Source organism: Anneissia japonica, unplaced genomic scaffold (genome assembly GCF_011630105.1).
Source record: "Anneissia japonica isolate Jap-2015-1 unplaced genomic scaffold, ASM1163010v1 scaffold11779_len1430905_cov172, whole genome shotgun sequence".
NCBI lineage: Eukaryota > Metazoa > Echinodermata > Crinoidea > Comatulida > Comatulidae > Anneissia > Anneissia japonica.
The window spans coordinates 719,665-734,516 of record NW_022740041.1 but is presented as its reverse complement, the minus strand read 5'-3'; the positions used below and the strand labels follow the sequence as shown (position 1 = coordinate 734,516).

At 32.6% G+C, this 14,852-nt stretch overlaps 2 protein-coding genes across 4 annotated transcripts in view; one reads left to right on the top strand and one right to left on the bottom strand.

Moving 5' to 3' along the window:
• The window catches only part of LOC117118166, a 30,626-nt gene extending 21,431 nt beyond the window's left edge, over nucleotides 1-9,195 (top strand). The window contains exons 9-12 of the mRNA XM_033262680.1: nucleotides 2,138-2,302; nucleotides 4,538-4,639; nucleotides 5,987-6,063; nucleotides 6,302-9,195. Of these exons, the coding sequence (XP_033118571.1) occupies nucleotides 2,138-2,302; nucleotides 4,538-4,639; nucleotides 5,987-6,063; nucleotides 6,302-6,410 (453 nt within the window). The 3' untranslated portion in view covers nucleotides 6,411-9,195. The remainder of the gene's footprint in view (nucleotides 1-2,137; nucleotides 2,303-4,537; nucleotides 4,640-5,986; nucleotides 6,064-6,301) is intronic.
• Nucleotides 9,196-9,884: 689 nt separating this feature from the next.
• LOC117118147 (DNA repair protein XRCC4-like) overlaps nucleotides 9,885-14,852 on the bottom strand; it is an 8,876-nt gene continuing 3,908 nt past the window's right edge. For all 3 annotated transcript variants that reach the window (XM_033262658.1, XM_033262659.1, XM_033262660.1), the window contains 8 exons: nucleotides 14,579-14,694; nucleotides 14,208-14,273; nucleotides 13,471-13,692; nucleotides 13,115-13,169; nucleotides 12,781-12,908; nucleotides 12,313-12,428; nucleotides 10,902-10,985; nucleotides 9,885-10,533 (listed from right to left, as the gene is read on the bottom strand). In XM_033262658.1, coding sequence (XP_033118549.1) covers nucleotides 10,431-10,533; nucleotides 10,902-10,985; nucleotides 12,313-12,428; nucleotides 12,781-12,908; nucleotides 13,115-13,169; nucleotides 13,471-13,692; nucleotides 14,208-14,273; nucleotides 14,579-14,694 — 890 coding nt within the window. In that variant the 3' untranslated portion in view covers nucleotides 9,885-10,430. The remainder of the gene's footprint in view (nucleotides 10,534-10,901; nucleotides 10,986-12,312; nucleotides 12,429-12,780; nucleotides 12,909-13,114; nucleotides 13,170-13,470; nucleotides 13,693-14,207; nucleotides 14,274-14,578; nucleotides 14,695-14,852) is intronic.

The window sequence follows — 14,852 nt, the reverse complement described above, 5'->3', positions numbered from 1 at the left end:
ATATGTAGAAGCTTTTTTTTGCGCTGTCATTTTACATTCTTGTTTGAACATATTGAACCTTGACTTCAATCTGCGTTGACAAGTTGCTAAAGCCCTTCAAGTGGAACATAATAAACAATGCACATTATTCCTAGTAAATAATGAAAGTTATTCATGCATCAGTTTCAATGAATGATAAAGCATGGATGAAATCCTTTGATAAAGCGAAATAAAAAAAAATAGTAAAGTTCTTCTATGTGCTACAGTATCTTTACTTCTGGACAATTTTGACATGGCCTGGATTGTAAACAATTCAGATAAATGTGAATTATTGAAATGTAAGCGTTGTAATAATTAATGATAGTAATATTGTCTGGCATATAATGCAGCCTACAAAATTTCAAGTTGGCATTCCACAATTTTTGAGAATATTGACGAACAAGAATTGGCACAGGTTTTTTGGCAACCTATAGTAGATTTTCCATGCTTCAGCATCCACCGTATTTTACACTGCAATCTGAGGCATGGTTTCCACTGAGACAGATCGTACCGGAAACTACATTTATGTACGTTGTACCCGAGGAAAATTTGCCAATCGTAAAACAAATTTTTTGTAAAATATTAATAGGCAATAATATATAATCCACATGCGACTCCTCTTTCTACTCTTTGCCAAATGTGGGCCTCTTTACTATCTAATAGTAGCAAAGTTGTTGTAGATTTGTAAGGGTACAATGTGTTAATGACTTCATAAACTTGAGTATTTGTAAAAACACGGAGGATTGAAAGTTGGCAAGTTTTTGCTGGCCTATTTTTATCCTCATTTTGGGCCTTGCGGGGACTTAGCAGGGGATGTAATTTCCAAAATGGTTACATGCATGTGAGAGTCCCGGCCACCTCCTAGCAATGCGGAGCATCGTTTTAATGTACATCCCCGGCTAAGTCCCCGCCACACCGCCGTAGTCCTGGGAAAATGCCTCGCTAATAAATGATTGGAGGATAAAACCTACTTGAAGGTTTAGCCTACAGTAGGTCTGAATCGGAGAAGCAACGTGAGAGCTAGGCCAAGGAGATGAGGTTCCTTGATGGAAGCACTACGCGTGCGTATCACTTAGCAGTTTCCATGGAAGTTTGGACTACAATTGACAAGTGCATAATCTGTCTCTTATACACATCTAGATGTGTATAAGAGATAGATTTTTCAGTGGGATTGAGCACTGTTTCACAAAAAACACATCATTACGTTATATATATATATATATATATATATATATATGTATATGTATATATATATATCATTATGTTATATTTATATAATTATGTGGACATGAATTATACTTTATGAGCTGTCAAATTTAATATTTATTTTTGTGTATAAAACATAAAGTTAAAGGCAATAGTTTTAGAGTGTAAATGTCGATTTATTAATTATTTACGTACAATTATCATTACTGAAGAGGTGAACTACATTTAACTAGGCCTGTCGATTCGACGTTAGTAGTATACAGCATTTTACTACTTTGTGGTCTTTATTAGATATGGAATTCAATCAGACACGCTGAACTTATCGTATGTTAACTGGTGCATCCAGGGAGACAATATTTAATATTCAGGGATTAAAGAACTCTCTGCAAACGATATTTTATAAGGTGCTATTAATGGTGAATATTTCAAAAAGTCAATGAAGCTGGCTTACTAATGCATTCTCAACTTCACATATCTAGTCGCTATCGGCTAAGACAAGTAAACACACGACGTACGGTATATATTGTCTGAATTTTTAAATACCGTATTTTAAAAATTTATATAAGGTTTCATATGTTATAAAAAGTTAATGATGCTGTGGCTTATTAATTCATAGTTTCAACTTCGCATGGCTAGTCGCAAGGAAGACAAATAAACACGCGCATATATCATCAGATTATTTTTAATACCATATTTAAAAAAAAATTAATTTCTTAGTCTATATGTCTCGACTCAAACGAAGTTATTTAAGGTTATTAGAAAATGGGCATCCGGCCGTGTGCGACATCCATTGATTATGATAGCGCGTATGTTAAGATGTTTACGCATTCCTGACTGTTCAGACGTAGGTTTCTTCAATCACAGAATTTGAGAAAGAAAATAAATATAATAACTTTTGATCGTTTTACATACAATTCAGTACTTTTTAACCACAGAATATCTTGATCTTTGCCTATTCTTTAGATTTCGCAGTATACCTCATGCTTACTTCCGTAAAGCAGACGGCGTGTTACTCCTTTATGACATTGCTTGTATAAAGTCATTCATGAATGTTAAAGGATGGATTGCACATATACGGGTAAGTCGGCTATTTATAGAGGGCACACGTATCTATCCACGACGACGCTTGCGGCGCCCTTGTCTTTTAGTTAGCGTTAGTTAATCCCAAATCTGAGGACAAATTAGATCACTAAGGAGATTGAACAGTTTAGCTAATTGAAGTAAAATAAAGTTAACCATTTTATGTTTAGATTGCTGGCCCAAGAGAAGTCATGTATTCTATTTTATACATCAAAGTCATTATACATCATTCACACTCTAAATTAAATATTAATTAGGCCTATAACATATCTGAAACCAGGCGCCTATACATTTGATATCTTTATCTATTAATGTATATATCTGATAACAATGTTTTACCTGAATTATATTTTAACAATAAACATGTTGTTTATTGATACTGTCAGTGGCGGATCCATATTTTTTGCTGGGGTGGTGAGAGTGGCAATCAAGGACTTAAGGTCTAAAATTGGTCATGAGTGGTGAGAGAAGGTTTTGGGGTGGTCCCTTATTCATTGTGCCCAGGGCCCTGGAAGCTTCGGAGAAGTTTCAGTCTTTTAATTAAAACGGTATTACACTTAGTAATCGCCACTTTTAATATCCCTGGATCCGCCACAGGTCCTTCAGAAATGTAATTTATTAGATAAAAGTGTTCAGTGAAGAAGAAAAATGCTCAGTAGCTTCTCTTGAAAGAAAGATCCTTTTTCTATGTTTTTTTTTTTAATAAAAAAAAAAACAGCTGGAATTAGAATATATAGTGTATACGTCTTTCCAGCATTTGTTAGGATAAAAATAAATGTTTAATTTCAGTATCACTGTACACTCTCGCATAGTTCAGACTAATGCCTATTAGAGCATTACTTAGCACTGGTATCACGTCACAGTCCCAATAGGTTTAAAATAACCCTAAGGACGGCTAACCGATTAGGCGGAATGAAAAATCGTTCTCTACTGTAAACATGTTTATCATTATCGATCAATTTGTTGAAGACACAACTGATACTCTAAAGAAACGAACATTAAAAAATAAGAATGTGATTATTTTCATAGATAAAGTAATACAATGTTCAACCACTAATAATATAGTGATACTGGGATTCGAGAAAATATTGTTGGAGCAAACATTGTGGGTTATATTTAAGATATCAATCAAATTAGGTTTCTCCGCGAACACTATAATGGAATAATTTAGAATACCAATTACCCTGTATTAATGTCAGAAAATAATGTATGAACTAAATTAATCAAAGATAACTTTGTACTATAACGCTCACTTAAACCATACTGATGGGACTAAAATAAGTAAATTTCTCTAAGAAGGCAGTTAATCTGGTACAAAATAAGTTTTTCAATAATTTTATTAAGTACAGCGAGAACTGAAATTTGGTGGTAGTTCCAGGATTTTCTCTCGATCCTTTTTTGAAAATTGGTTGAACTCTAGAATGCTTAAATAGACTAGGAAACTTACAACTGCTGAAAGCCAAATTATAAATGTTCTGTAACATTGTTCGAAATATTTTACATAATACTTAATTGTTTATAATAATAATAATATAACCCCTCTAGAAATAAATCCCGTGTTGGAATTTTAAAGGTTATTCCCAGATATCAACAAAGGTGGCTTTGCATTCTGAATTTTGTTCTTTGTATTCTGGTTATCCGGTTTTTGAGTTGTTGTTAAGTTAATATCAAATAAGTCAAATCAAATCAAATCAATTAATAATAATAATAATAATAATAACAATAATATTATTATTATTATTGTAATTAATAATATTAATTAAAGTATTAATTAAATATATAATAATAGTATTATTGTATTTGTATTCTATATTTTTAGAATATTTATGTATCCGTTTGTTGTTTGCTTTCCAACCAATAAATGGCGAATTTTTTATTTGCTGTTGGATGTAATCTACGGTGGTTATATCAGACATATTTTAGTTATGTTCTGAAGGGAATTTGTGGTACATACACCATCTATGTTAAATGAATACAATTATCCAGACCGTCCAGAAATTAACCGAATTGTTTGTTCTTAACAGACAGTACTCTTGTTTTCTATAATCCTCATTCCAATGAATATGAACGTCATCAATTAAATTTGTGATGCAATGGTCTTTCATCATATATCAAAGAAATCCTGCAGCCATTGGTATTAATGACGTATCTATTTCAAGAATTATTATCAACTGTACCAGATAGACTATTCTTGAATAACATTCATTACTATGCGTTTATCATAATTACTTAGGATGTTGACGAGAACGCAATACTTATGATAGTCGGCAATAAAGATGATTTAGCACCCAAATACCGAGACGTTGATACTGAGGCAGCCATTAAACTAGCTGAGGTGAGTCGACTCATATATATATATATACAGTATATATATATATATATATATATATATATATATATATTTTTTTATTAAGATAAGAAAAGATGAGATAGACGTTACTGTCATACATACATTGGTATGATAGACACTTTTAATGTGGTTGTAGACGCTTCTCCAAATGGTAGGCATAATGAAATCTAGACTGACCATACTTGCTACCAGTTTGATCCTTCTTCCCTTACAGTAGGTACTGCATTTTCTCAATAATAATTAAGCCTAATTAATATTTTAATTGTTTTTTAGTAATAAAAGTGTGATGTATTCCAACTTCGTAATCATGGTCAGCCCTTGCTTCGCATCTAAATAGCCAAGCGTTATCGCAGTTTTTTCAATTTTCTTATCAGATAACAAAATAAAATTGAAATTTACAGAAAATGTAATACGAAAAGGCGTTATTAAAATTAAGATTGGCATTAATGAAACATAAATGGCACATTATTATTATTATTATTATTATTATTATTATTATTATTATTATTATTATTATTATTATTATTATTATCATTATTATTATTATTATTATTATTATTATTATTATTATTATTAATTAAGCAGTAATTAGACATTAGTAAAAACTAAAATCTAGCACCTACGTAAATATTATTAAAATACGATTAAAGGATTATCAATAATATAAACAGGGGATTGTCAGTAACATTATGTACATAGAAAACCTATTATTCTAAATAAAAAATGTTATTTCGGATTGACACTTTTTGTCACCATTTGACCTGTAACCTCCATCGTGTCCTTAGCTATTTAGTTTGCGATACTGAGACGAGACAGAATGAAGAACAGTGATGCCTTATCACTAATGCTGTAGCCAGGATTTTTAAACAGTGTGAGACAATATCAGGGTGGATTCATTTTAAGCAAAAATATGAAATCATGACCCATTTTCTTATGTTTACCCATTTTAGGCAAAATATGAGAAATCTGGACGCATTATTCAAAAGGTGGACTCATTTTATGCATAAAATGCATAATTTGGACCCATTTTTTGGAAGCATTGAGTAATTCATTGCAATTCTCGCATTCATTGCTGAATGAATAACAACTTGAACTTGTTTTGTCTAAAAAAATCAGACCGATATTTGACAAATGGTGCAAATTGCTGAAAATCAGCTCTTTTATGCAGTTTTTAAGTCTTGTGCAATTCAGCATAATGACGCTGCGAGTTATTCTCCTACCTTTCGAATCGATTAATGCAGGTAATATTGATGAATAGAATATTTTTTCAGCGAAACTCATCTCGAAAAGAAGCTCATTATGCCTAAACTGTTACTATTTACATGATTGCAGGAAAATGATGCCTTCTTTATCGAAGCGAGTGCAAAGACGGGCAACAACATATTTGAAGCCTTCGGGAAACTTGCAAGGTAAAGGCAGATCATTTACGGTACTTCAAAGACGTTCACATTTAGAAAATACCATTAAAAAAACATGAACAGACTTGAACATATGTAGCCTACAAGTAGCAAGAATAATGATACATCGTATATTGTGCTGTCAAGAACATGGCTAGCATGCCCTTAAGTAGATTAAATTTGCCTGCATGACGTAGTATGAATGGCTGAGTACAATTAATTTTAATATGATCGATAATTTTTTTTTCAGAGAAATACAGATAAGGGAAGATGACAATGTCAGTCGAGTGTATACGTCACTTGTCGACCTTAATCAGGAACTGCCATACATGAAGAAATCAAAATGTTGTCGAAACTGAAATGAGCTACGCCAGTAAACTTTGTTTTTGAGTAGACGAACCAACAGTATTGGAGAAAATCACTCGACAGTAGACATATAATGAATATCATGTCAATGTTCACATAAGCCTACTGTTTGTGAAACATGTTGGTTTCGTACGGTATCAGTCATCATCGATGCCACCATATGATCATAATCATTATCGTCATCGACAACACCACCACCATTTCGTCGTATCTCATCACTGTCGTCATCATCACCACCATCAATACGGTCAGCATTATCATCCTCATCATTATCGTAATTTTCATCGTCATTATCATCAACATCAAACAAAGCGCCTACCGTCTTCCGACATTAGTGCGTTCTACAAATTTTCTTAAGGTAGAAATTTGAATCGAACGTCAACTTCGATAGAACTACAGCAATGAATTAAGATTTTGTGAAACTATTGAACGACGATTGAGACTTGTAGGCGTATTTTATAGGGCAACTTAATAGGTTCTCATAACTTATGTAGTTTTTGCATTCATGTCAGAAACACGTAGATATCTGATGAATATGTGTAGTGAACGCTCATGACAGAGACTTTAATTGATTATTGCACGTGGAACAGACGCATACATACATGAATGTGGACATGGTCTCGAGATAGGAAGACTGTATAATGCATTGCCGTTTCGCTATTGATGGTCATGCAAACTTTTGCATGTATACGTGTTCTGAGGGTCCCAATTGATCAGCTTTGGCTGGAGGACCACTCTCACAATATGCTGTCGAAATATAATCAATAAATGAAATAAGATTGTACCAGTAACTTTAAAATGAACAAAAAAAAAGTAAAAAAAAGACTATAGCTTAACAATACTTCTGAAGCCTTGATCGTCGTATGCTTGATAATTTAAAATTCATCCTTCGTTTACGCTGTGTCCTTTTTAAAGATGACACAGTACTGTAAATGTATTTATTACCGTGAACAAATTCTTGCTCATGCATTTTTTTTTCCTGATTGGCGAATACTTTGTATATCTAATGAAATAATAGGGGATAGTGCAATAAACGTCCCACAATTTATAGAGACAGAAAACGCTTAAGTTAAAGCTGTAAAATATTAGAAAAGGGTTCAATATTGTAGATGGCGTGGTAAATTTTAAGGATGTATTTTGTTCATTTAAGACAGTTGGGACTGAATGACTAAGTGACAATAATACAGTATGTTCATTCAGTGTTTTTAAATGAGCTATGTTACCAGTAGTTTGCTGAACCTGAACACTGTGTGTGTACAAATGAGTAGCAAACTATATGGAACAAGGGCTACTGAAGAGTAACAGTATTATCAATTTTACAGCACTTAATTTAGGAATGTAATTTCTGTTTCATACATTCAACACAATTTAGCAAGAATGACCAAATGTGAATATGTTTATTCAGTGTTTTTAAATGAGCTAGGATACCGAGTATTTTGCTGAAACTGAACACTGTGTGTCTCAACAAATGATGTAGCACATTATATGGAACAAGGGCTAGTGTAACAGTATTACGAATTTGACAACACTTAATTTAACAATGTAACTTCTGTTTCATACACATTTTGGCGTTTTCTGTTCTATTGACAATGTGCGCAATGAGACTAATTCTTGACGTACATTTGCGTATTTCGATATAGACCTACTTAGGCTCCTTTTGAAAACTCTTCCACTTTTGACTGTGCTGAAATATGATAATTTAAACATTCCATCAATAAAGAAATAGATTACATTTCCAGACCATTTAAACGATACACAATTCCAAAATTCCAGCATTTGTGAATTCGAAAACTTTATAGAAAAGATATTCATGATACAGGCTTTTTATCATGATGTAACATTCTTCCAAAATCGTTGATAAGATTCTGAGAAGCACTTTTACTGATCTGACAAATATTTTTGAAACAGACATTAAGGTCCAAACTGTCCAGATTCTGGATTTGTCAATGTCCGATTGCGACATAAAAGTTTATTTTTCCGCCTAACCGTTTTTTTTCCTTAGGTTTTTTCTCCCACATATCTTCATTCAGTTTACCATTACGAAACCCGACCACGCCCACTTATTTTTGATATCCCATTACCTTAGATAGAAATTGTTCTATTGATGAATTAAAATTATTTTCAATTTAAATTTTGGTTAGAATCATTCGGTTTTAGTGTTGTTCGTCCTTTTTTCCCCTTTTCCATGTTTGGATCTGTGATACGGGGTGGAGGTTGCCAAAATCTCTAATGCAAACAAGGTCTTATTACACCAAGTCCCTCATGCCATAATATTTATCCCTGCCCTTGTAACATCACTGCTATTATTTTCCTGGTTCAGACTGCCAATGTTTCTTTCTCCAGGAGGAACCACCACTATTGATGCATTCCTTTACCAAGATTTGTCTGTAATCTATGACCATCTATATTCGTCATGTTTAACATTCTAAAACTCACTTCAGCAGTCACGTAACCAGGAGGAGGGGATGGGGAGGTGCTCACAGTACCTGAATCCGAGTTCAATGGAAATAAAGGCAAAGCAAGTTACATTAACATTGACAGCCAATTTAAGTCATAGGCATCGACATGCTCCATCCTAGCTTTGCGCCTTGCGTGAAGTTCAGTGGATGTAATATTTCTATTCAGCATTCCCTTTCAAAATCCTGGATACGCCACTGCTTGAATGTGGTTAATTGTATAATACATTAGAATAAAAATTTAATAGCAAAGCATGTACATATTCACGTTGTGTTGTAATAAATGTGATAACATTAAACATGTACTATATAGATATTAAAACGAGTGCGAATTCCTTTATGTCCATCATACACTGGTTTATTTTTAAAGTTATCAACCAATACATATACAAAACACTTACAACACTGTTTAAAAATTGAGTACTGTGTTAAATAACAAAATGTTATGAAATTACATTTTGCATAAATCGTATCTATGACATAGTTATAGATATTTATATGGTTTGTAGATATATGAGAAATTTCTATATATACTAAACCAAATAACTTGAACTGACCTTTGCTGACAGTTTTAATGCTCATTCCATTTGTGAAATGAACATCAACACAGTCAGCAAAGGTTTGGTAAAAAGAAATTTCTTGTACTATGATCTATGACAAGTCACATTTGAGGCATGTCGTGGCAAAATGGTAAAGTTTTTGCACAGGCCAGTAAATGAGCTATAACATAATGGGAGCTCAAAAAATGACCTAAAATTTTTTTTTTTCCACTATAGATCAAAGTTTGTTCTGGAAATGTTCAACATATCCTTCATTTAATATTCAACATATTGTTCATTTAACATTATTTTGGTAGTTTATTAAACAATGTATGCACAAATAACATAAGGCCAAAAGAAAAATTGTTTGTTTGCCCTCCTCCACTCACCCCTAACTCACTGAAAAAAATTGGGGCGGAAAAACAAAAATACTTAAAAAAAGTTTTTGTTTTAGCTTTTTTCTTTACAAATTAAAAAATTTATGACAGATACATGAGATTTTGTTACATGTTTTATACACCTTTGTAACTTCGTGTCATAGAAATCATGTAGAGACAGTACGAATTGGCAGGTCAACTTACTCAGGTACCTACATGTCACTTGTGCTAACGTAGGTGTTAAAATTTAAATTGGTGACATTACTCAGTGATCTGACTTGTAAACATGTTTTTAAACATGTTTATGAGTTCTGTCAGAATCAATGTGCAGTTTGCCAATTCAATCACAATTTTGGAAAGCAGATCGAATGACTAAATGACATTTTGGCACTTTGTTTTTAAGAGATGGTTCAAATGGGCAGAACTGATGGCACAAGACTGCTAATCCCTGACAACATAAACCTTACCATATTATGTAAGTGCACATGTATACATGTAAACTGTCACGTGTACATATAAAATGCAGATATATCAGAAAAAAATACCCAAAAGTGTTCTTGAAGAATGTACCAATAACCACTGACTGTTTCAAGAGTTGTGGGAGCAGCTCAGTAATGGTTCAGGATTTAAATTTTTAGGATTTACAACTCGTTAAATAAATCATCTGGATCTTGATCAGACTGGTTTGATCTTGAACTTCCTGTCCTCCTCATATGTGGTACATTCTTGGAAGTAGATGGAGTCCTGTTATATAAAAAAATACTAATTAATATAGTAAACAGTGTTTTTTTTTAATATAATTTTTAGAGAATACAGCAACTTCCAATTTAAATACAAATAATTTTTAATAAATATTTGCACTTTCAAATAATAATTTTAAAAAAACAACTATAAATTAAGATATTTTTATTTGAAATAATAAAAAAACAGTGATTTAACTTTCTGGTGAAAGCAAAATACACAGCGAAGGATTAAAATCCCAACCCTGAGTTTGGGAAACCAAACCGTTCCCAACCACAACTTACTGACCCTGATTTCCAGCTGTTAGTTTGTTTGGATAACACACCCCATTTTTTGGGCCTAATTTTTAAAAATACAGTACTAATACCAACCTAGTTGGTGTCTGCTTTGCAGTTTTTGTTGGTAATATTACAGAGGATTCCGATTGTTTTTTTGGTGCAGTTTTACGTATTCTTCTGTAAATAAATATGAACGGTAATAAACAAAACAGTTCTTGTAAATATTGTCAAAACATAATGATAATCATTCAATCATTTGAGGCATGTTGTCGCAAAATGGCTAAGTTGTAGCAAAAAGAAAAACCTGAGTATGTGATTTTTAAAATGAGGGGTCATTCATTCAAATTGGACATTTCAAGCCTAAGTTATTGGAAAGTGAAAGTACAGTACTCTTAGAGTCAAGATAAATATGATTTTGAGTATAATTGCCTTTCCAAGTTATTGTGCATACATTGTTTAATAGAATGAACTATCAAAATAACGTTAAATAAACAATTTGTTGACCACTTCCAGAACTAATACTTTGGGACATGTTTGATAAGATATTATACTTTTGATCTATAGTGAAAAACAAATTTGGATTTTGAGGCAATTTTTGAGCTCCCATATTTTATAGCTCATTTACTCAATACTGGACTGTGCAACAACTTAACCATTTTGCCATGACATGCCTCATTAATTCATTTCACTTGCTTTGAGTTAACCTACGGTACAAAATAGCAAATGGTGACACCTATCGTAAGCCTCGGCTTGTAAATTATAGGTACGCATGTGAACTTTGAACTTTGTAAACTACACTTGAGAAAGAAAAATAAAATAAAAATTACAATAATTACTATCAACAGAGGACAACTTTGATACAATTAGGAATACATACTAATTATTCTGAATGAGTGTTCTTAAGTGTCATTTGAATGTGATTATAATAATAGGTCGATTTAGAAGGTGCTAATAAACAAGATCTCTAAGCGCAATGTACAAATAAAGAAGAGGTAAGGTGAACGTAAATATAGTAACTGATTAAATTATGGCACTTTGGAATTATACTCTGTGAATGATAAAAAAAAAAGTCCCTCTGTTGAGTAAATGCTGTGCACATTCTATTTGAAGTAAAGCAAAGCAGCACTTAATTTGGAGTAAATTTTACCATATCAACACATTTTGTATATCATAATACACTATTCAACAAAACAATTACATGACAAGATAGGCCTTTACAATGCTTAGAGGAGGAAAAACCATGATATTTCTAACCCTTCTGATCTTGCTTCAGAAGAATGTTGAAGTTCTAAACTCGTTCCACTTAAGTTTAGATGCTGTAATTGTCACTGGGATGGAGGGCAAATAGTGCATCAAACTCCAAGGATGACTATGATAATCTAATTAACATGGAAGACTGCAGGCTAGTGGGACTTCGAAGTATTGAGTGTATTTATATAGAGAATTGCATCTTTGAGGAAGTTTAATACAAGGTAATTAATAAAAGTCATAAACACCAACCCACCTTTTTGATGATGCAGCAGCAGCTGTGGGTTCTTCCTCGTCATCGTCCAATAGGAGGGAATCATTCCCTGTCAATTCAACTTTCTGTTTCTTTGATTTCTGCTGCACTTTCACATTCTAAATCAGTGTAAAATAATTTTTTTTAAAGTAAAGTACTGCATTGCAAAAATACGTACATATATGGGTGTGAATGCTTTGATATTGTAACAATAGACGCTGGAATCATGTGACACTGGCTGAATTTCAATGAAAATGCTGTGAGGTGGACTTTGATGTGATGTCATCATGACCATATTTAGGCATACAGTATCTCATGTTTTTGTCTGAACAGGGCTTAATAAATTGTGATATTTTAATGATGAATGTATTGACCACCATCACAGTAACCATGATCGTCATGACTACGATGATGATGATGATTATTCATCATTTATTAGTTTTATTATTATATGTACTGTACATATCTTACTGTGAGTTCATCATCTGTGTCCATTTCTTCTTGGTCATCATCCTCCGGTTCATCGCTACTATCATTTCTCATTGTGCTTTGATTACTTTCATCTTGCTCTCTTTTCCTTCCTCCATCAACATTTTTAACTAAAAAAAAAAAATCATTATCAATTCAATTTAAATTATTGACACTCAAAAAGCCATCAAGGGCTATTACCCGCAAAATTACAAACATAAAATGGATACACTGATGTAAAACTGGATGTGTTAGAGTATTAAAAAACTAGGATGTAATTAAGTATAATGGTGATGTTGATAAGGATGATGGTGATGACTTGATAAATGTGACTTACGTTCTTCTTGAAGCTGCCTTATTTTAGCTTTCTTATCATTCACAATCACTTGGAACTAAAAAGAAATATACAAAATTGATTTGATTAAAAGCATTTGTTATCCATGATTTCTTAAAAATATAACTGAAATCGAAACAAAAATACTTTTGATTCAATTGCTAAACTTGCTGTTAAAAATTACATTAAAAAGTAATTTTCATTAAATAGGTTAAGATTATTAATATTTTTCGTAATTGTATACTCATTATAAAAAAAGAAGTGTGGGGGCTATGTAATAAGTCTCAGTGGTCTTTAGAACTTCTTTTTGGTTAATCCAGAATACCAATAGTACAACAATTAGTAAATTCCAAACCTACTTTTGAATACAAGTCATTTTCAAGGTCTTCCTTAGCTGTAGTACATTGTTCCAGTTGTTGCAATGCTTGTTTTCTTTCTTTGGATAAACGACTATTTTCTTTATCCAGCCTTCGTATGTTTCCTTTCAGGGTTTTTATTTGGTCAATCGCAAACTTATACAGCTCGTGTGTAGTTGCATTAGTATCATCAACAGCCGTGAGGGTCACCGAACCAAGTTGGAACTTTAAAAATGAAGACATTTGATACATCGTATTACATATAATAAATTCCATTGCATTATATACACATATAAAATAATGAATGATATGATATGGGATGGGGATAATGACTTTCTCAAAAATGTATCATGATCTTATTTAGAACATTATATTCCTTATTTATTTTTCCTTTACATCCAACAGCAAGTACCACTCACCACTAACAGGACTCAACGATGCTTTATAAGTCAAGTCTCTTATTGAGGCCTAGGGGAGTGGAGTTGTATTTAGTTGTGAGAAAAAGTCCTGTTTTTAGAGGAATTGATCCCAGGACCCTGGGATTAGAAGGCAAGCATCTTAACCACTAAGCTATTACACTTTACATGCTATACAATGTATATTCCATGATTAAGGCTCTGTGCATGGTATAACCATTTTTTTGATGTGGGATAAATAAAAGAAATTTGTCAGCGGAAACACAACATTGTGGATAGAACATAACATGTTTATCAATAACCAAAAAGAAAAGCATATCTTACTTTTATATCTCCCGAAGCCATCACTTTCTTCCAATAAAATACCCTATCCAAGCCACAATCTTTTACCTGAAAGAATCAATAAAAATGACAGCATTGTTGCACTATGCATGTTTGTTTACCCAATTGAGAACACACGAATATGATCACCAAGTCCATCTCCTGAACAGTGGCAGATCTAGCAGTCTTGAAATGAGGGAGGGGTGGAGGGGGTGTGGAGTGAGGGGCCTCAATGATTAGGTGAGGGGGGTCACAAAATAAAGAGAAATGAGATGATTTTTAACTACTTGAGCGTGATTTTTTTTGCTTCAGACATTTTCAATTGTAATTAAAGTTTAAGAGATAAGTCTTTAATATTTTGGAAGAGATCTTACATCGTATTGAAAATGTTTCATTTCCTGCTGTGTCATAGCATTCATTGTTTGTTCTGTGAAATCATCCACACTCATGTTAATGGCCTCAGACAAACTCTTCATATAATCTTGAGAGACTGAAAGAAATGGAATACTATTGAAGTTCTTTGCTGGCTAAAAATAATATTGCATACCATAGGGAATGCTTTATTCCATTCAATATTTTTCATATACAATAGAAATAGTAGCAGTTATCTTTCAAATAATTAACTTTAAACAAGAAAAAAATTTATAT